We start from the raw sequence: 22,945 nt of genomic DNA, 5'->3' as shown, positions 1-22,945 counted from the left end.
CTACATCTGGAAATATTTGTGTTAAAGCTTTGCTGTAAAAGAGAAATGATTGAACTTAGCTAAGACAAGAATAACCATATCTGAACTTAAAACAGAGATCATCTTATAGCTGACCCTTTCACAATTAACATTATACACTTGAAGTTGAATATGAGATTTAATTCTTTAAGGAAGTCATTGTAGTTTAAATGTATTAATGTGGAATAGTGAAGGACATTAATGATGACACAACAGGCTGGTGGAGATGGCTGGCATCCTAAATGAAATAGAGTTTTTAAAGCTACCCCGTGAACTAGGACTTCATTTTGGTTGTCTAATAAATTTCTTCAATTTAATTCTCTGTAGTGTATTGGCTTTGAATTCAGAGAAGGCTTTACATCACTGTGGTGTAGGTAATAGTTTACCAAACAAATCCAATGCCATTTCTTAATTATTAAGTTTGCTTGTTTGTGTTTTTATGCAGAGGTCTCCATTTGGACTTTCCTCATTCCCCGTTCGGTGCTTTGTACGAAGTAACCATTAATAGCCCGGGAATGCTGTATCCAAGTGAACTGCCCCCTCCTTATGAGGCAGTGATGGGAGAGATGCCTGCCAGTCAGGTAAGGAAAGCCAAAAGAAATAGTCTTCAGATTTCCATGATGCAAAACAATTCTAGATAAATTTTGAGGAACAACCATTAGAAAATACTTATATTCTTTAAAAACATTTTTCAGACCATTTTCTTTAAAAAGGTTTAACTAACACTTAATGTGTATTTTCTTTGTGTTCTTGTGCATGATTTCATCCATTAAAAAAGTTGAATGATACTGGACTGTCAGTAACAAAAACCTAGAAGAATGGATTGGAATCACAGAAACATGGTGTTTTTCCTTATTTGAGGATAATAGTGTTTTAAAATAACATTACACTTCTCAATTCCTGTAGATAATAAGTAGTATTGATTAGGGAGCAAGCAGGTTTATTTTCTTAAAAACCCTTAAAGTTGTAAAATATTTTTTATTCCAGCTGCTGCTAATATTGAATTTGCCTCGCTGTAATATACTCCATTTCGTGGTAGCTCAACACAACAGTGTAGGTTTAGTAAGGAAAAAGGTAACTGTGTGTCTTGTGACATGCAATGCTAATAACTTGTGGGTTTTGGGTATGTGTATATATAGCACAGTGCTCATGAACACTTGGATTTGCCTTGCGTGTGATCCAAGCCAAGATAATTATGAATTGCCATTTTACACTTTGTGTGAAACTAGAATGTGGTCTTGAAAATTTCTAAAATAAAAATCTCTGTAAATAGCCTCAGATTAACACAGTTAATATTTTCAGTTCCCTGCTTTTGTCAGATTTCAGGTCATGTCCTGGAAAAATCCTAGAATGGTATAGATCTATACCTATAATGGTATAGATTGTCAAAATGCTGTGCTCTAGTGTTGACAGGATGCCTTGAACCCAGTGCCAAATTTATGCTTTAGTAGTTGCAAAGTTGCAAAGATTTGAATGATAAAGAGATAGGGACTTATTCTTCCTATGAAACAGCAGTGAGTAGTTCCCTATTTATTGATTAACCTTTTGACTTTACAGCTTCTAATAAACAGTTGTTATGTGGCAGAAATGCTACTCCTGAGAGTGCAGAACACCTTTATCCTGAACTTCGAGAAAGGATCCAGTATACTTCAGACAAATATTGATATTACACTTTTTGCCTTATTTTGTACTGTACAGTATGGACTCAGCTAAAACTGGAATTATAATGTATCTGCATATACAGCCAAAGCTAAGTTTTGCTTGAAGTGATTTGTGGTAATTGAATCATCTATCACAAAAGGAAAATACTTAAAATTGCTTTTAGAAGCTGTAATTTCTTGCAGGCTCCAGGAGTCAAACACTCTAGATAGCGCTTATGAGTGGTTAGTAGTGCACTGTGGAAATACTTATGTTCAGGTTGCCAAATTGTACCCACATTTCAGAGGGGACTACCTTTTCTTTCCCCAGAATATAACACTGAAAAGTTTGCTAGTGATTTATTTCACACTGGGGGAAACACAATTGAAACTCAAACCGAAAAAAATCACATGAATTTTTACTATTATAAACAAGAAGATTATTAAAATAATTAGTACAAATGTCTGAGAAAAAAGAAGACTGAGATGCAAAGCCCACAACAAAAACGCAATTAAATACCTCCAAGACATGCCTAACTTTGTATTGTACCCTCCACCTGCCACGATAAACATAGCACTAATTTTCATTTATTTGGCTATAGTTAAATGAATCAGCATAAACTGAGTGTGATCACTGTGAGTGTTGTTTTTTGCTGAACAACAAAATCGGAGTTTTCAAGGCCATCTCCTTTCTAAAATATTTTTATCCAAGTTCCATCCTTTTTCTTCTGCAGTAACTTAGATAAACCTGCAAGTCTTGGAGAAATTGATATTTTTTGGTGATAAAAAAACCTGGCAAAAGTGATATGAATCATGCATGGTCTAGAGGGAAAGAGAAGGATCATATCTGTGATGAGAATTTATATGTGGTACTAAGTAAGAATTAGGAAAGTGTCTATTAATAGTTAAGCACAAAATAATTTTAAGCACTCTTGTAATTGAGACTACTCTTTGCATGAGCATTAACATCTAGCAGCACAGTAACACCAGCATGTAACAGAAATATAATTTAACATCAGTAATTTGAAGATGCACTGTCATGCCCTTGCAAGAAGAGTTTGAGCCTTAATAAGTAGATGTATTCACTGTTAGGTGTTTGTTTGTTTGTTGTTGTTGGTTGGTTGGTTGTTTTTGTTTTGTGGGGGTTTTTTGTGTTTTTTTTTTTTTTGACATCTGGGGTCAGTCTCAGCATCTTGTCTGTTCATCTCTGGTCACCTGAGTTCCAGAAGTGTTTCTTCTCCTCGCCAGTGAAAATGAGTGGTGACTTTTCTTTTGGAATGGTGATAATTGTCCGGTTTCGGGCCCCCTGGTGGTCTGGTGGTCAGGATGCAGCGCTCTCACCGCCGCGGCCCGGGTTCGATTCCCGGTCAGGGGACTTCCCCGGGCAGATGGAGCTCGTCAGCCCTGTAAGGCCATCCATCTCAGAGAAGGTCACTAAACAAACCTACGTTCTGGGGACCTCGCTGCCACCGTCCGAGCTCGCTCGGCCCCGGCAGAGGAACCTCAGGATTAAAGGGTGGGCTCAGTTCAGCGCACACTGGGTCTCACCTAAAAAATCCACTGCACAGGATCAAAGGGGAAAGACCTTTCCCAAATCTGCGCTCACGAAGACTGGCCATGCATACAATTGTACAGTTTCTTACCAGCAGGGAGTTTATGTATGTCTGGTAGTTGCTGGTTCGGAGAGCTTGTAGGAGCAAACTGATCCCAGGTGCTGCTCAGCAGTGAGGTTCCCTGGCAGTGATAACCAGAGCCCACACAGTGATGCTGGAGCCATGGACTTTTCTTGACAGCAGAAGCTCTAATGTAGTTTTGCAGTTAGTGTCCCAGTTAAGCTGTAGATGGAGAATGGAGCCAAAGTCTAAAACAGTTTTAGGTCTACAAGGGGAACAAAATGGAGACCTGAATTCTTACATAATGGAAGTGCTCTCCTAGAACATGCACCAAGCACAGCACAGTATGAACTGAAATAATGAGATTTATAAATCCTTCAAAGGCAGACTTTGCCATGGAAATCATGGCAGATTTAGCTATAAAAGTGCTTCTGGGAACCATTATGTAATAATGTCATAACTGTAAACCTTTTACAAATAGTTTTTATTTGTTTTTAAATGGATTGAGGTCCTTAGAATTTTATTAAATTATATCAAATTAGACTCAGTAGTTCATTAATTTCATGAGCAACAAATGTCAGTGCTAATTTATGTGACTGCATCAATATAAAAACTACTGTTGTCATCTGTACTGATTAAGAATTCCCATTCCATGACTATGAAAAAAAGTGGTTTTCACACACAGTTTTCCATGCAAAGTATCGACTAGGATATAAAAAAGATGAGAACAAACAGATCAGAGTTCAGTGACTTGTTTTTGTAAGGTTTACTCACCAGTAGGCTCTGCAGGCTTGTTAAAAGCACCAGTTTTCTTGCATTTTCCTGTTGAAAGCTCAGTGACTGTCTTTACCACCTTTGTGTCTTAGGATGTGCAGTCAATAAGGTTTTATTACCCCTGGCTGTGTAGGAACCTGTATGAAACCATGTGCCTTTTCTATGTGAACCACAACTTGGACCTGGCTTAAAAATTGTCAGTGTTACCTCCTACAATTAAAATTGTGGTTCTCCTTCCCCCCCAGGCAAGAAGTTCAATCAACCAAATGCATATAAAATACATTCAGCAGTTACCCTGAGAGAATCTAGTGTCAATAAATGTTTCAGCACAAATATTCAGTAGATATTTTTCAGTCAGCAATCAGGTTTATGAAAGCACCTGGGTTAAGAATTTATGAAAGTGCCTAGAACCCCTAGATTTTTAAAAAGAAACAAACGCCCTTAAAACATTATACTGTTTCTTCCAAAATGTAGTTAGTCTGAATTTTCTCCAACAACAAAGAGAATTTGAGAACACTTCTTACTTTTCCAGTTAGTTCCCAGGAACGATCTGCAGCTTGAAGGGACACCACATTTTACTTTTTACCACTGATGCGATACTCTGCTACAAAAAGATCTTTAAGAAATTTCCAAGGGAATTGTTTAAAAATATGAATGGTTACACATTTTCTTCCCAGTCCTCTATCCATCTATTGCTGAGTTTAAGTATTTCTGGCACTGTTCTTTATTTAGAGTTGTATTTACTAACACTTAAAATCACTTTTAAAAACTGAACTTGTATCACAAAAATTTCCCTAATCACTTGCTCATAGTAAGCTATAGATAGGTAGGTAGGTAGGTAGATAGATAGATACATACATAGATAGATAGACAGGAAAAAATAAAATATTGAGCACAGTTAGTTATGTGTATATATGTGTGCTGTATCTACACTGGCATGTGAAATGGAAGCTCTTTCCATAATAGCTTCAGACTAATCGTGTCACAGCCAGTTTTTAGAAGACCAGATACAAATTAAGTGCTTGACACAAAGGTGCACACAGAAGGGACTGATGCTTATTTCTAGACTGTCACCAACCATAAATAGTTTTACTAGTTGATTGTGGCCCTACAGACAGAAGGAGATAGGATGCTTTCTGCTAAAGATGGTATCAATCTCATTCCTTTTGACCTTTTTTGTTGTTACCAGCTATTTATTGGAATAATTTTTTTATAATCACATTCCCAAAGAACTGCCAAAAATCTATTGAGATTGGTGGCAAGGTCCAATCCAAAATCTATTCAAATCAATAGAAATAAAATTTCCTAAATTTCAGGTGTTTATGGGTGCAGTATTTCCAGGAGAACTGATTCTGTATTTTGTTCACATGATTCTCAAAAGCGAAGGGCAGTTACCCACTTATGTCCATCCCTTCAGAAAAAAGGTGAGTTATAATATTATCAGCATTCTGGAGAGCACTCTGCACCAGCCCCTTGGGTGGCACCGACGTTATAGGGCTTAAAAAACACCAGGAGTTAACATCCCTGCATATAACCAAAGAGAAATACTTCTCTTGTGCTCGGTTTTGTGGTTTCTGTTTTCCTCTGTCCTATTTTAGGGTGATATGGTGTGAAAATAACCCAAACATAATATGGAAAAATGCAGACTGTAGAAACAGAATTTACTTGTAATAAATGCATTAGTTTTAAGCATTGCAGTCATCAAGTTTTGTAATGTGGGCCTGCAGCTGCCTGTGAATTCAAGATTAATTTACCTTGTAGATTCTCGAAAAGTGAAAATTGTGTTAAGTACATTCCTTTGCCCTGCATTTGGTTCCTGACCCAAAGATGTTGTAAAATAATTTAAATCATTTTCAATCTGAATAGCCACTGATACGAAAGCTATTCGATGTTGTCAGGTGTATTCTGCAGATCAACAGTGCCACACTTTGTTTGGTACAATCCAGATTAACATGCTGTTTCACTAAAAATGTTCATTTAGGTCTCTGGTACCGCCCAGCAAGTGTCTGACTCAGCCCTGGGGGAGAGGAACGTGACCCCGGACTTCAGCACACAAGGTGATCGTGGCACTGCTTTTGTCTACTTAAAGATGGAGTAGGAGTTTTGAGTGGACTTTTCCTTTTCCTCTGCCCTTCCCAGTGGAGACAGAAGGATTTGCTTTCAGATTATTCATGGCACGATGAACCTTTTCACAGTCAGGAGACTGATGCAGCTGGAAATGCAGAGCAGAGTTTTGCTAAACCAAGCGTGGTCTCTAAAGCCCTTCGAGGCAGATATGGCGACTGGCCTTTCTCTTTGAAGAGTCCTGCCCATACCTGCAGCTTGTTTCTCATTGTCAGCAGCCACAGGTGCCTTCCTGATAGTCCCCCCAGGCCTTCTCCATATGGTAGTTTCATGCATGGCTTCCAGAAGCCTGAATGGAAGCTTGCTGCCTGAAGCATAGATGTTGGGAATGCAAGTAGATGAGCAGTAGCAGTATAGAGCCTGTTTGTTCAAAGTTTAAAAGTCAGTACCCTTGCCATGTCTGTTGCTGCAGAGAGGCTTTTTAAACACTGCAGCCTCAGTTTGTATGAAACAATTATTGTAGTTAAATTTCCATTAAATGCTTTTCCTCTTCATATTCATATTGCATTAATAAGCAGACTGGCACGTGTTCTCAGTACACTCTGGGCAGAGAGGTGGTGGCAGAGTGGTCCAGGAAACAGAAATGGTGCTCTCTTGCCTGACCTCCAGCATGGGACTGACAAGCCTGGCAGATCAGCGCAGAGCATCTGTTCCTACATGCACAGAGTATCTGTTTTGTGGAGTAGGATTTCAGTTTCCAGATCCACCCCACCAGTGATCACCTTTAACCACTGCTAATTTATTTTTTTTAATTTTTAAATAATGTTTGAAAACTGCAAGTGTGTGTGTTATAACTGAGGGAGACTGAAGGTGTTTTGTAAGAGCTGCTGTGAACAAGGGCTTTGTCTAGAGAGCTAGTCCCTAAAGTTTTACGTCCATCTGGACTTCACATCCACAAATGACAGTCTAAATTTTAAGGCCAATTCTAGAGGTTTGACCATTGGGAAGCAGTGGACCAGCTCTCAAGCCAGGGTTTTGACATTATGTATCATGCTGTGTGCACATGAAAGGGAACTAAGGAGGTCTTCAGCATGTTTTATTCGTGTAAAATCAGTCAGGTACTACCATTCCATGTCTTCTGAGCAGTGATTGCGTCTCATCTGCTTCAGACCCTTCTTTCTGCTCTCCGTAGTACCAGAAAAATCATGTCAATGGAAGAGCAGAATAGTTAGAAGCCGAAAATACAGTTTAAGGCCCTTAAGTCCAGATAGCAAATAGTACAAACAACCACACTCCTGGTTATTAATTAAATTGAATCATACCAGAGTGTGTTTGGATAGTGCAGATCTGTGCCCTGAAAACAGGCACAGACTACTGGATGCTTTCATTTATCCATACAGACTTTATAAATATTTCAAAGCTCTAGTTAAGGGAATATGTTGCAAAGAATTATCTATGTAAAAATGTTTGTGGACACATCACAAATATAAATAGTCCAATAAACCACTGCAGCTTTACACCTAACACATAATAAATGGAGCATATTATGCATTTTTGGCACAATGTAGATGTGTAAATGTATTTTCACTATTGATTATTATGCCCTTTTTGACAGTGTAAGTGTTAGAAATTTATTTCCTGGAAACCCCAAAAGAAAATCGTGATTCATTTTGTGTACGAAGAAAATGTTCTTCACAAAATCTAACCTCAGGAATATTTGATTTTTCTTGTGATAGTTAATTTTCTTATACTGTAGAAAGCTTTCTGCTTTCTAGACCTCAAAACACAGGAACACATAACAAAAGTTCTGTAATTCTGTAATTCAGAAAGATCCTATTATTCTATTCCTGAAGGAAATAGGTAAAATACATTTGTCTCATCAATATGATTAGTAACAGCTGTCATGCAAAAAGAACAGATCAGAACCTGCTGAGCTGAATAGAATTAGGTGATTTTTATTTTGTAAATATTTTGATTTTAGATACAGGACTTTCAGGAATTCCAGTCTGATATGGGAAATGTTGTCTACACTATTGGAACTTGGAGACTGGGTTATCTAGTTTTATTTTCTTTATTTTTCTCATGACTTTAGGAATAATGCAGAACCAAATATTTGTTTTCATAGGGTATTTGTAGACACGACAGAGAAAATGACAACAAGCTCAGTTTTTAATACAAAGGGTTCAAAGATGATGTGACCTTATGTAGAATATTTAGCTTGTACCTGAATCATCTGTCACAAATGTTGTGTGCCAGAGATGTTCTATGATGGTGAATGCTTATTTGTAAAGACCTTTATGCTTCAAGGAAATGTTGGTTGATTGAATAGTTAGGTGCAGAGCTAACACTGACAGGAGCAATAGGTTTAAAAGTGATCAGAGCCGTGTTTTCTCAGCATTTGTATAAAGTTTTACTTTCCCTGCCACAGGCAATCTCTCTTTGTTTACCAGAGAAACCAGTAGTGAAAGAGCTACTCCTGTCCAGATGTAGTTGCAGATAACACTTTCATACCAGGTGCTCAAACATGCTTATACTGGAGGACAGCACAAAATTGTCTTTGCTGAAGGACATGAGAAAGAAGGAAATTACTTCAGTGTTTTTTGCTTTGGCATTCTGTCATCTGAGAGTTTTTGAATAATTATTGATGTACCTGCTGATTACTGAATTTAAATCAGTACATTGAAAATGGGGCAGGAGAGGAGTGGGAGGAAGGCAAGAAGTTTTTATTAGTCTCTGAACCTCTTGTTTTGCAGTTTCTGTTGAGAGCACCTCTCTGTTGGTCTCTGAGGCTGTTGATATCCCCGACCGCAGCTACTCCTCTGAAGATCTTTGTTCGCTGGAAGTTCAAGGATCTCTCCACTCTGCAGATCTTTCTCCCTACTGTATAACCCCCAAAGGGGCTGCAGACCAGAGCTGCAGCCCCCTGGATTACCACACTCACTGCAGGTTCCACAGAACTCGCTCAGAGGGTTTTCCTGAGGATGACAGTTCCCACAGCCGAGCCTCCACAGACAGGGCTCACAGACAGGAAAAGAACCGTGCCCATGGCAGGCCCTTGGACTGTTCCTCAGGGAATTACAGCCCCTCAGAAAGAGAACTGCAGAGTTCTGCTCAAGAGAGCAATGCCACGGCACCTTTGAAGGAAAAGAAAACCTGCTGTGTGGACTTCAGCCAGCCTGTCCCTTTGCAGACCTCTCCCTGTTTTGGACCTGCAAATACTTCATCATACACAAGTGGCCATGAGACTGCTGTGCAGCAGCACATTAGAAAACACCCAATTTCAAACATAGTCCGATCAAACAGTGCCCCCGTGTCATGGTCGTTTGTGACAGAAGGTAGGTGTAGAACAACAGGGCTGCAAACATGGAACAAATGAGTGGTGTGTGATTTATGCAGCAAATGGTGCTACTGGGAATTATATACAACGTTCCAATGAGGACTGACTTATGTGTGAAGGCTTTAGTTCCATGCATATTTTCTAAATATGAAAATTTTTAAGAATGGAAATGCAAAAATTGACAGTGAAATTAATTTTGGCTTTTCTAAATTTCCCCGTTCTTTCTGTAATGCTCAGAAAACCATGTGTTGGGTAGCTGTCTCCACCTCTCAATTACTGTTACATTGAGAGACTGAACTAAGAAGTTGAATGGTAGCTGGTGTCTCTTTAGGAAACTGTTACCTGAGCTGTCACACGTGTAATACAGCAGGTTGTATTTCCCAAAGGTGACACTGACATTGAGAGTATTGGGGCATGTCAGGGCAGTCAATGTGACCAGTGGCAAGTTGGAGTGTAGGGTGGAAAGTTTTAAGGACAAAGAAATGAAAATGAGGCACATGACAAGATGATAAATGGAAAGGAAAGCTTTTGGCTGTGGAGGATAAGTATCTTGTGCTATAAATCTCCTTTTAGACAAGTAGGGAAGACAAGAGTAGATGCTGACTGGACGGTGTATTTTCATTAAAAAAATCTGCTTTTTAGTGAAAAAGAAAGGGTTGATTTAGTAGAGAATAATAGCAGGAATGTAGAACTGTCTAAACCATGTGGAAAGAGCAGGTTTTACAAAAGGATGTAACCTGTTCAGAGAGGTTCAGAAGGGTAACCTGGAGAAGTGCCTTGAAAGTAAAGATTTTAAAGCTTTGTAAGATGTCAGAGATTATGCTGTTACAAGATCTGTTCCTTGGGCTTTCTAAGGGATCTACAGGAAGAATCATGTGACTAGCTCAGCAAAAGTAGACAAAATGTTGAAATAACTAGTTTCCTTTAGTATGACATGTTGGTTCTGTTACACTCCTTGCATCATTACTCTGTAGATTTCAGACCCCTCATACTTAGCTCAACAGTTGAATGTGGTTTACCTTTAGAAATCTAGCCCCCAGATCTGGGCCAGGAAAAGCAAATCTTTAATCTAGAAGTCTGCTTTTATTTTATGACATTCTGCTAGGATGTATGTGCTATGAAACTGCTGTGCAGACATTAAATAAGAATTTCTGAATCCTTTCTACTGTGCCAAAGACAAGAACAGCCCTTTCTCTTCTGGATGAGGCTCTGCAGCTTTCCAATATTGTGCTCCCTGTGCTGGGTGAACAGTGTTTGAGAGGTTGCTGTAGGCAGCCCTATCCACGTGTTCTTGCTGCCTGCTGGGACACCTGGTACAACAGATGCTCTGCCTTCTTTTTCAATGTATCCTAAATACATTCATCATCTTTTCTGGAGAAGTGGCATGGGGGGACACCAGTTGAACATCACTGAGATGTAACTGGGCTCACCAAAAATTGTAACAGAGACAGAGAAGGTCCTAGAAATAGGTATATACGAGGGAGGGGGAGTCAAGAAGTGACTGTGCTGACCTCATTTGCTGTTCTTTCACTGCCCACAAAAGACTCTTTAAAATGAAATCCTTAAGAGAAGCCGTTGAGTCTAGATATGCGTATTTCTTTCATGTATATGTTTGGCAAACTACAGTTTGCAAAATTTTAGTCTGTGAAGATTTTTAAAACTTCACATTGCTTCCTCTTCCTTTTATTGAACTTTATTTGGAAATCATAATAGATCAGAAGCAGCCCTATTCTAATATCATTACTGACTGTGTTTGTAGCAGCCGTGAAGCATATTTTTCCTAAGCTGTGACAAACAGCTGAAGTTCTTTACAGTCCTAGTAACTTTAAAAAGGCATTTGATCCAGATTTTTCACAACTGGCTATTGGTTCTACTCACTGTAGAATTTTAAAATATATCCACGGAGTTGACCAATAGGCAAAAGTTAAAGAGAACCACTGAGCTCCCTCCATCAACCCAGAAGAAAAAGGGTTTTCAGATTTTTTTCAGTAACATACACTTTTCTTTTAAAATTGTCCTGGAGTAGAAGAACTGGTCAAACAGACTGACTCTATGAAAGACAGAGCTGGAACCTACATATTGTTAATACTAATGACTCATGTAAGGGACTGTGGATTTTGGAGAACTGAGGCTGGAGGAGCTTCAGCCATGTTCACAAAAGGCAGAAAACAGTGGGCAGATTATACTTGTGGTTTGGGTTTATCTAAAGACCCAGTCTTTCTACTTTAAGAAAAAATTATTAATTTATCTTCTGACTCACCTCCACATACAAGCCAATGTGAAGAGATTCAGAAGCACAACCTTGATATTTACTGTGTAGACGTTTGTTAAATGGGTTTTGCACAATGGTGTGATTGCACTGCCCACAGTTTGGAACATAAATTATTTGACATGCAGATGTGGCACATGTGCGACACAACAGCAATGAGATTTAAGAAATAAATAATCTGGACATTTTAGTGCTGGCATAAAACTGTGAGCTTTTTGGTCAATAAAACACAATTCATGTGCTTCAAGCACATCTTGACGTGATGGGGTCTTTGTGGTATGTACAGTCAAATAATTCTCCCATTAATACTTTAATGTGAGCTTGATTATTTTTTAAAATATCTGTCACTTCTAGTGGAGAAATTATAAGTGAAAGTTTAATAGGTGCCATTATAGTCCCTGTATAGTCCCTGGACAACACAAGTATGGTGGGTTCACATACCATCTCTGTCAGACATAGTTCCCACTTAAAAAAATTATTTAAAAGTTAATAGTTTGCATGTTTTTTCTGTCCTTTCCCTGTAAAGTTTATCATAGCAAAGTAAGACAAAATCAACCTCTAACACAGAGGTTAACAAACCTAACCTAACAAACACAGATGTTTGCTACAATAAATTTAATTTATAATCAGCTATGTTAGACTGTGTGACTGTATCAGTTTGATTACTGTAGCGTTTGTGTTCCACATAATTCAGGGTAATGTCTAGTGGTGTAGTTTTGACTCGCTGTAAGTACATTAAGCAGTATAGTAATGGATGGGAAGACAGAACCTCTGAAGTGTCTCTCTTAATAAGCATGCTATGATTCATGTGCAGCAGTACTTCAGCATAATAGAGCAAATTAAAGACAGAGTAGAAGCTGTCTCTCCTAATTTCTTACAGATTTTCTATGTTTGTAGCACCTTAACATCTGTTTCCTTCATTTAATTATTCACTCTACCAGAGAGGATTATATGGGCTTTTCATTATAAACTGTCCCTGGAGATATGGAAGAAAACCTCTTCTAATCCACCTAGAAGTTCAGTAGAGTTTTCAGTCTTGGAAGCAGATGTAAACAGCCATAGCATAAAACTGAAAGCTTGTTCCATCTTGACTGTCAGAAATGGAAAAGAGTACAGTGTTAATTATAATACAGGGTGATCTCATAGGTGTTGATCCTTGTGTTGGCATCCCAGAAACTATCCTTGGCAACTGTGTCCAAAGCTGTTTGCAGATGCTCCATAGCCCCCTGGTATTGACTGGCTCATCAGGTACCACAGTGGTCACCTACCCATTAATCTAATCAGGGGTGTATGACACTCATCCTGCAAAGAATGAGAATATAAAAAAGGAGGTAGAAATACTGAATAAAAGACTGATTTTGTAGAAATAAGAGGGATCCATCTTTCTCGGTTTTCCTATTTTCCAGTATAAACTCTGTCTGCCAAGGAAGTATAGAAAAATCTGAGGGTTGCCCCTAGTAGGGAACCTTCCAGAGCTTCAGTGCTTAGGCCTGAAATATTTAGGATTACAGAGGAAACCATCAAGCAGGAGCTTTATCTTCCTATTTGTATCTATTTAAGAGCTCATAGGACATTTCTGTGTGTAGTATCTTCTCTTTATGAATATTGAAAGCAGTATTTCCTCTGAGTAGTTTCATTCTGTAAAGGAGATAGTAAAAGATTCCAGTGTATTTTAACTTGTTTTGGGCAGAGGACAGCACAGGTTGACTTTGCTCCTTCTGTCTCTCTCTCTTTGGTTAAAGGTGATAATTGTGCCTGGACTCCTGTATGCAGCCAGTGTCAAGATGCAGGATTATCTCCAGCTACAGTAGAAACAGGTGAGGATCAGTTTTCTAAAGCAGGATATTTGCTTCTTTTCTTTTAACAATAATTAAAAGCTTGTGATAGAGAAATGAGCTTTAGAAAATTTGGGGCAGAAAAGCCACTTAGCTAACAGCATACATATATGGTGTACAATGCTGATGGAACCAGCCTTGAATGAAAATAAATGCTGCTCTCTTTTAGATTAGTATTTTTGCTTTCCTTATGTTTCTTACTAATGTCTCTTCTATTATTCACTGCATATAATTTTCTAGGCCTAGAAACAAGCAGAATTTTAGACTTATTTGGGGAAGGGGGGAGCTGGGCCTAAAACTTTACGAATTACATATGTAATACAGAGTAGGTCATGTTTCTCCTTATCAGTAATACCAACTGAATTCTCTGAAGGTAGAGGTAACAAAAACATCTGTGATTTATGAAATACTTTACTGCGCACTCACTCATTCTCAAGGCAGTCCTCCTTGGTCATGGGAAAGTCTTAGTCTTGACTCCTGGTTAAACTTACCCATTTTGCAGTGTTTCCTTGATTGCATGTTTTTGCTACTCTTCAAACAAAACAGACATTTTATGACAAAATAAAAACTTTGTGACAATATTTGTTTTGCCTTTTTTCTTTTCTTTTTTTCTTTTTCTTTTTTTAAACTATTACTTTAAAGATATTCTTCCCCCCCTTTTTTAGTTGCTGTTTCTGGTTCTCATATGGCTGCCTCTGCCTGTCAGCATTCTTTGAGCAGTTTCCTACCAACTGGAAAACAGAGGGATACACGGAAAATTGACCTGCACCTAAAGCCAAAGGCTTTTCACACAGTCTCAAAAGAGCGGCCACACTCCTTAGTGGACCTTAAGGCCTATAAAGACACAAAAATTTTAGTGGCAAAATTTTTGGAACATTCAAACTGTAATCTCCCTCCAGAAGTACGTCACGTAGTGAACAGCATCCGTTCAGTAATTAAATCTGATGAGAGACACATGGAAGAAGCCATCTTCAGTGCCAATATTATAGACCAGGTAGGCCACCTGTGATGTGTTCAACTTTGATAGACAAGCCTTATTTAAATGTTTCTGCCGTTTTAACTACTTCAGACAATTGCTACAGAAGTTCTTTTATAGTAACATGGTATATTTTCGTAGTAAGGAATAGTTTATATTTACTGGGCAGCAGTGCATTTTTACAGTGAAGCATTATAAATGCATTTAAAATCACTCAGCTTGGCTTAGTAAGAACCTAGGAGATCTGTAGGGAACTGATTTACATGTTGATAATCGTCCTCTCCTATCTCCAATGTCTTTCTGGACCTGTGACTGTTCCATACATCAATTTGGGATGTATATATATGGAGATAGCCAGAAGTGACTTGGATCTGTTGTTTTTTGAGGCAAATGTATTTGTGCAGCATAAGCTACTGGCTGAAAAGAATGGGTAGGTATCCAAGCAGGGCCACATCCATCTCAAAAAACAGTGCAGACCAGAAGAATTATAATGGTCCTTGCTGGTTTTAAGAAAAAGAATTGAGAAATTGTGCTTTTCCAAATGAAAGAATAATGCTGCTACTCACCCTGAGTGACAATAAAACAGACATAAGGTGTGGAAGGAATCCTATAAACTGAGGGAATTAGTGGAAGCACCTTTTAATATCTCATGCATATTTAATAATACATCATCTTTTGCAGGAAGAAAGGTGGTGAATCACCTCTTGCAAGTATTGTTACCAGAATGACAGAAATTATGTTCTTTTACCTTGTCCAATTGGAAAAGCAGAATTCTCTTAGCAGGATGCCTGTAGAGTTTCCAGAGCTTGACAGATGACTAAGGATACACCCCGGGGGGCTGTTTCTCTCCCTTCTGAGACATTGTAATTTCTGGGATATTAGTCAGCTGATCCCGAAATGAGGGAAATTGTCTAAGTGTTGAACTAGGATGTGGTAACACTTGAAAAGCACATGAGAGAGTTTGATGTGCAGCAGGAACCATGCAGCACTTAAAGCTTGCTGCAAGACTGCTTTTGCTCCCTGTGAAGCAGAACACAGAAGCAGCACTGGATCAGTGCCTGTGCAGTCACACGGACACAAAAGCTGCACTGTCATGATGTCCTTAGTGCTGGCAGTATAGGGGGAAACTGTAATGATTTTATTGCTTTACAAAATGCATAGCCCATTAAATCCCCAAGGTTAGAAAGCTGAAAACAATTTTCTTTACATGAAAAAAACCAGTTGCTCACACTTTGAGTGCTTATGTAGATCACAGAGCCAGAACTAGAAATCAGTAGCCCAATTTTTATCCTGTATGGATTTCTTAGATCCAGGGAGACATACCTTTTTTCCCATTAAAGAAATTGTTTTAGTAGTTATATTTTTTCAGACAAAAAACATTATTAATTCGTGAAGGCCCAGGGCATCCCAGCAATCTACTTAAGAAGTCACAAAATTTTTGGTGAAAGAGTTGTGTAATTCAGAATTGTGAGGTAGCTTAACAATTCTATTAAAACTAAAATGCTTGTTTACCAGGCTTGCAAGGTTTCAGTTGTCTATTACCCTCACAAAGCTAGTGAAGTATCTATCTCCTAAAAGAAACAGCATAATTTGCTCCAAACTTCTATTTTCCAATTACAAGAGAGCGCTGCTACCTTTTCCGCAGATTTCCTTGCAAATACTTGTTTGCACCTGTGTGGACAGCACCCTGCAGTGCAGGCAGAAGCCTGGCTGTGCCTTCCAGCCCTTAGCCCTGAGCAGGTGGAAGGACAGAAGTGGAAGGGGCTCTGGAGGGCTGCACAAACCCCCATCTCCTCTGGAAGAGTTCCATCACTGGATAGCTTAAATGAAATATTATTCAGAGACTGAACCTTTTAAATGAAAACCTTTCTTACCCTGTTTCCCCCATTTGTTCCTTCTCCACTCCTGCCCTTTCAAACAGGTCATTACGAGTTCCCAGCAGAATGTGAAAACCTGCAGAAAGCGCCTTCGGGAAGATCTTCACCTTCAGAGCTGTGGTGCTCTGAGCTCGCCAGTTGCCTTCTCACATAGGTCCCACATCTCCCGAAGTTTAGAGCGGGACAGGCCCCACAGTTTAATTGGAGTTTGCCGGGAGACCATCCTTTGATAACATTCATAGGTACGTGATTCCAGCAGAGAGAATTGTGGAAGAAACCAGGACTGGGAGAAATACAAATAGTGGATGACTTAAAAAGGAAAAAGTGTCTTTCCTTGGAATTCCACTTCTTTCCAACAGCAGGATGAGAACACCTGTTTTTCTGAATGTAAATTTCAGCCTTGATTTTTGCAAAATTTTAATTGATTTATTAGTTAAGTCATAACAAGTGTTTTCCCAACTGGAAATGCATTTATGTCACTGTACTTACAGAAATGCTACTGATGCTGCCCAGCATTTCTTGAAAACCATTGGAAACCCACCAGAGACTGACTGTACAACTTTAAAGTTGTATTTAGTTTATGTACCTCAAAGTGTTTTAACTATCGTCAGTGTTTTAATAAAAAGTATTTCTGGACTTTGCTTTTTCAACAACTGATTTGGATAGAAATGTAAAGGGGATCCACACACACATAACAGTGCTGCTTCTAATCCATTTTCCCAGTGTCCTTCATTCCAGACTAACTGATCTGTCAGATTAAAACTCCTCCCCCCCCAGTGTTGCCCTCTTAACCTACAGGACTGGCTGCAGTGTGGTTTATTTTTGCTTCGTTCTGAATGCCCGTGAGTTTATTCCAGCAGTAGCATCTGGTACTGAGAAATGAGGTTTAATTACTCTGCAATGTGTGGCCAAAAGATGCATTAGGGAAGAAGACTTTGAAATTCTGCATTTCCAAAAAGCACCTTTCGCAAACTTTTTACCAACACCAATAGCAAGTTAGATGAATTTTTATCTAGCAGAGCCTTGAACGTTTTTTCAAAAAGAATTTTTACTCCAATTAGTAGTTTTGACAATTTTATTACTAAAACATGTCCTTATGGTTCTGCTGTGTTTATGATTTATTTAACATTGATCTTAAAAAAAATATCAGAAAGTAAATATCATCAACACTAATTTGATTACCAGCATAAACACAGGTCTGCCAGCAACGTCTTCCAGTGCAAGCTTCATCCTGGCTCTCTCAGAGGAAATTGGAAAGGCTTTAAACAAAAGGTTCTCATAAAGAACCTACCCCAGGTTGGTGTTTCGGGGGGTTAATTGTTTTGCAGCAGTGCTTGGCAGGAGCGTTACTTTCCATTTGAGGTTTAATCATATACTGGTTTCATTTGTGTCACTCTGAGCTGGGCAGACATCCTGTGAAAAGGTCACAAAGGAATGTAGCTGAAGATGGGTAGTTTAAGTCTTACAGAATCATCCATTTTAATGTATTTTAATTATAGCATGCTCCTATATTGATGTGAAGTTACAGTGACATCCAGTGGCAACAAGGTTTGCTAATTGAAAGCATCTACTCTCAAGATAATAATGATATACAAATTCCTAATTCAAGAGATTAATTCCCTTTTAAAAATTAATCTGTGACCTTTGCAACTGCACTTAGATGAAGAATTAAATGATCTTCCACTTGGATTTTTTTACTATGTAAACTTATAAAACAAACAAAATAAGCAAGCTTCCTTTCTTAGTTCAGATTTATTAGTGATAGGTTAATTCTTTCCTAAGGTCAGTTGCATGCAACACACTACTCCTTAAAGTACAGTCATCTAAAACTCTTTAGTTACTGCATGGTAAGGCTTCTTAAGTCACAGTGTATTTTCTTCAAGGCCTTGGCCGAAAGAAAAAGTATTAGACAAAGTTACACCAATTAACATTTATCTCATAAGGAATACAACTTTACTACTAGGTTTGTTATCTACACACATTCTAATACTGCTGATGGTGCTAGGTTATTTGTCAAAACAATTTACATTCAGAACACATTGCCTTAGGAATAAGAATGCTTTATAAAAGACAGAAACAGGTAAGCATGGCTTTCCCATTTTGAGCTAATATGAACAAAAAAGTAATATGCAAAAATTAAAGGGAAAAAAACCCAGCCCAACACATACAGTACACAGTCTGTGCAATAAGTTATCCATGAAATAACTCTGTTAAATCATAAAAATCACAAGCATTAAAAATAAATATGTATCTAAATAAATATTTTGATTTTAATCTTGTGGCAATTATTCTTTATTTAGCATATGAAACACTTGTTACATGTTCACACCTTGCCAAACAGGTTACACTTGTCATAACAATACCAAGTACTACAGTGGTTTTCTTTACATTAGAATCTAAAAGTTTTAACTGCACGCATTCCTTCCCACTGAAATACCACCTATTCAGCACCAGTTTTAAAATTATGCAAAGTCATCAGTATTGGACCACTTTATGGGACTGGGATTTTTTTTTAACTTGAGGCAGCCAGAACTTTCTCTAATTGCTTCTCTTTGCCATTTCCTGCAGTCTCATTCATCAAATATTCACATTCACTGTGTTATCAAACAAGACAGACATACATCACTCCACATAAAGGTTACAAATAAATATGTTTTAACTTCTATGAGAAAAGAGTTTAGAAGATGTTGCAAAATACTTAAATGTTTACAAAGATTTTTGTCAGTGATTATTGTCCTTGACCATCCTTCTCAACACTTTTTGTCAAAGAAATAGAAAGGAAGGAGAGAAAAGCAGAGACACCTGTCTGTTCCTTGTTCTGGAGTCCTCGGGTCAGCTTCCAAGCCTTTCATTCATACAAAATACAAAATTCTCTTCAGCTATGACAGCTTCAGCTTGGATGGAAAATGCTAAATGTACAGGGGGGTCTCCTGCCCAGTTAGAAGCCTGAACATGGCTGCTGGCATAGTCTTCATGTGTATCTGTCAATTAATTACACATAAATTAACACAGTTGGTACTAGTTTAAAATAATCCATAAGGCCCCCATCTCTCTCCTTGTGCTCTAAGTGCATTTTTTGTCCTGGTTTCTACAGATGTGAGTGTTAGCAGAGTTTCTAGTTCAAAGTTCTCCAATTTCAAGATGCTGGTTCACTGTCTTTGATTTTTTGTGGGGGTACTTTTATTATTTATTGATGACAATGACAGGATGCAACATTGTATGACACCTAAACACTTTCTGTTGTTACACTCTACTCCGATTACAGCCCTTAAAAAAGAAGCAGCACACAAACCTCTGAAAATTCATTCTGCTGTTCTGGTATTAACTGAACTTAAGATTTTTTATTCTACCTTCCTTCCCTGTGGGAATGTCATTTCTTATGTATTTTCTCCTAATTGAATTATGACCCTCTGAACACAACACTTGGACTTTACCACCTGATGTTTAAATGCCAGGCAAGAGTTTGGTGGAGCAGGTTCTCTTGTGGCTCCTGTACTTCAGTTCTTTCTACAAGGAGTGCTGTGCTCAGTGCCAGAGGGATTTTACAGATGGGAAGGCTAAAGGCTCAGTTAACGAGGGTTCTGTCAGAACTGTACGAACGGCTGTGAGTACCTATCAGACAACACAAGAGGAAGGAAAGGAAACTTTACTGATAACATGGACCCTCACCAGCCACGTGCTGCCTTGACATCTTGTTCTCTTCATGCTGTAAAGAAGTTCCATGCTGTCCTCTAGTGAGGAATTACCCAGCACAGAGGGACACGAAGGCACGGTGGGGCTGCTGAAAGGTGCGGCTTTGCTCCTGGCAACGGGCACGTTCTCTGGGTTATCTGTCAACTATCACTTCCCACAAGGAAACCAGCTTGCTTTAATTTTTGGCAAAGGAACTAGTGGGAGATCTGGCCAGGGTTGTGTATGAGACTACCACTAAATTCAGAAGGGATTTTGATAAACTGGAGGATCTTGCTCATTTGTTGCTGATTTCTCTAGAAAAGAGAACTCTTTCTCTGGAAAGAGGTGTCTTAGCTTATTCCCAAAGTTTGGAAAATAAATTATTAAAATGTCTATCAATTTACGTCTCTCAGCCCTTTGAATATTCATTTATTTCTATGGCAGATACTGTAGTGATAAGCCAAAAGACATTTCATAGCCAACATGCTTGAGAGTTTTATTCTTTTAATCAACTGGTTTAATTCAAACAGTAGGTTGAAAGTACAGAATTATGCCAGGAGCTTTTGAAAATGAGTGAAAAAAGTGCAGTGAATGTGCATCTAATTGTTCAAAAAATGTTTTGTTCATTGTTTCTCATTAGGGCCTAACTCCAGTTTACTGAGGTGGTGGCTTTAATGCTATGTTAAGACATTCTTTTCAACTGAAACATACATATTTTCCAACTCTTTTAATTCCTTGATAAAATACTTGCTTCCTTACCTCTCCTACTGAATTAGACAATGCTTGTACAATCTTCTCATGAGCTGTAGCAACGACGCTTTGGCCATTGATCTCGATAATACGATGTCCTACCCTGACCCCTCCCCTCTCTGCTATTCCACCTCGCATCAAGCTGCAAATCTGCCAAGAGAAAGCAAAGTTTACTGAAGGTCAGAAATATCATAATGTAACAGTTACTGGGATTTAATACATAATAAAAAATGGTGACACCGTAAGGATTCCAGAGGATGCCTGTGGAAAGTATTCATCAATACTGTGACTTTTTAAATGTTGGGCTACTGGCTTGTTAGGGTTTGGTTTATTTTCAAGATTTCTGCTAATTACAGTTTTCATTTTCATTCTCTTGGGCTGAGAACATAAAAATATCTGTCACAGTGACACAGGTAGTAGCCCTGCAATAGTGGGGAAAAGTTTTATCCACTCCCGGAACAGGAGAAGAAAGTGATTTTTAAATATTTCTGACTGTATACTGGAAAACATAAAAAATGATAAAGTAAAATCTAACCTACAACAGCAATTTTTTTCACATGGAAAAAAATTATGACATAAAGCTTAATCTTTAACCCTGTGCAAATGCAGACTTAGGCTGAAGGAAGCTGCCATACAGACATTCTATCCTGAAAGCTGGAGGTCTGTTAAAAGGGTCACAAAGACATAAGGAAGATACAAGGAAAGATCTACCTCAAAGATCTAAAGAAGAAATTTTTTATGATGAGGGTGGTGAGGCCCTGGCACAGGTTGCCCAGAGAAGCTGTGGCTGCTCCATCCCTGGAAGTGTCCAAGGCCAGGTTGGACGGGGCTTGGAGCAACCTGGGCTGGTGGAAGGTGTCCCTGCCCATGGCAGGGGGTGGAACAAGGTGATCTTCATGGTCCCTTTCAACCCAAATCATTCTGTGAGTCTATGAAATGTGCAAATTCTGTTTCTTTTTACAGGCTGCCCTCAGCATTGTGAAGTATGACATCTTGTTTTCTGGGCCTCTGCAGAATGGAAATGGGGCTCTGCTCTCCAGGGTCACTGCTTTCCTCCACAGCCATGGGGAGCTCAGGAGGAAGAAGGCAAGTTAGGCCACTCTCAGCTGGCAGCTGAGGTACCAATAAAGAACAGCACAGAAGTGTTGAATTTTATGCCCTGTACAACAGGGTAATAATTCTACAAGAAGAGTTACATTCACCAGACACAAGTCCCAGCAGACACTTCTACTTAAATTATTCTGAGGTTGCAATGTGTGTAGTGTGCAGGAAGAAAGAAAAATCTCATTCCAGTATGGGGAATTTAAAAGACTGTTCCCTCCTCAGCAGTGGTATCTGTGCTGCAACAGGATCCTCCCTGGCACACTGGACAGATGTGTATTAGACAGAAATTGTTGGTAAATTACTTAAGAAGACTAAGCTCATGCATCACATAAGGCATATAATGTATAGCTTGAGTCTCTGGAACTAAGCAGAGTTTAGCAGTGCTGAGATTTACCTTTTGTTTACCGAGAAAAACGTATTCTTGAAGGGAAAGAAATGAGTGCTGGAGCATCCAATAATGGATGTTTCTGCAGTTACTGTCAATGATTAGAATTATATCCCAAGAATTATGATTTGCAGTCATTTGCTCAGAGCTAAACACAAGTATAAGATGTGGCTTGTGTCCCAGTGAGTTTGTCATCTAATTCAGAAACACAGGATGTGGGGAGATGGCCAATCTGGAATGTATTGAAGGTGAAACATTTTCTGTATTTGAATGGAATCCTTTTCTGCATGTCACTAGCAGTTTTCTTTAAATTCCTCTTCACAAATAACAATGCTATAAAAAATTAAATCCCTGCTTACTCCAAGTTCAGACTGATATAGGGAGTAAAAGATAGTTATTCTTCATTTATAAAAAGCTTTTCTCAGCATTCAGGAAAAAAACATTCCTCCTGCAGTGAGATTTATCTTCCACTGTGCCATCTCTAGTGGCTGAGTGTTACCTACTGTGGTTCATAAAGTATTTCTGATGGGCTCCTATGGATAGAGGCACCATCAGACCCTTCACAGAACCATGTCCTGAATTTCAGTCACATACAATATATTGTTTTGCAGTCCACCTTCTAATCATATACCTA

The 22,945-nt window shown here is 38.7% G+C and overlaps 2 protein-coding genes across 4 annotated transcripts in view; one reads left to right on the top strand and one right to left on the bottom strand.

Annotated features, from left to right (window-relative positions):
- Positions 1 to 17,862, top strand: part of LOC103761350 (protein FAM189A1) — a 67,443-nt gene extending 49,581 nt beyond the window's left edge. For both annotated transcript variants that reach the window (XM_008927945.2, XM_018081510.1), the window contains 6 exons: positions 464 to 599; positions 6,024 to 6,099; positions 8,860 to 9,441; positions 13,455 to 13,529; positions 14,213 to 14,541; positions 16,445 to 17,862. In XM_008927945.2, the coding sequence (XP_008926193.1) occupies positions 464 to 599; positions 6,024 to 6,099; positions 8,860 to 9,441; positions 13,455 to 13,529; positions 14,213 to 14,541; positions 16,445 to 16,630 (1,384 nt within the window). In that variant the 3' untranslated portion in view covers positions 16,631 to 17,862. The remainder of the gene's footprint in view (positions 1 to 463; positions 600 to 6,023; positions 6,100 to 8,859; positions 9,442 to 13,454; positions 13,530 to 14,212; positions 14,542 to 16,444) is intronic.
- A 271-nt stretch (positions 17,863 to 18,133) lies between these two features.
- APBA2 (amyloid beta precursor protein binding family A member 2) overlaps positions 18,134 to 22,945 on the bottom strand; it is a 41,977-nt gene continuing 37,165 nt past the window's right edge. For both annotated transcript variants that reach the window (XM_008927943.2, XM_008927944.2), the window contains 2 exons: positions 20,832 to 20,972; positions 18,134 to 19,381 (listed from right to left, as the gene is read on the bottom strand). In XM_008927943.2, coding sequence (XP_008926191.2) covers positions 19,310 to 19,381; positions 20,832 to 20,972 — 213 coding nt within the window. In that variant the 3' untranslated portion in view covers positions 18,134 to 19,309. The remainder of the gene's footprint in view (positions 19,382 to 20,831; positions 20,973 to 22,945) is intronic.

Source organism: Manacus vitellinus, unplaced genomic scaffold (genome assembly GCF_001715985.3).
Source record: "Manacus vitellinus isolate BGI_N305 unplaced genomic scaffold, ASM171598v3 scaffold_53_pilon, whole genome shotgun sequence".
NCBI classification, from domain to species: Eukaryota; Metazoa; Chordata; class Aves; order Passeriformes; family Pipridae; genus Manacus; species Manacus vitellinus.
Note: the sequence above shows the minus strand (reverse complement) of the source record. Positions and strands in the feature narration are given on the sequence as shown.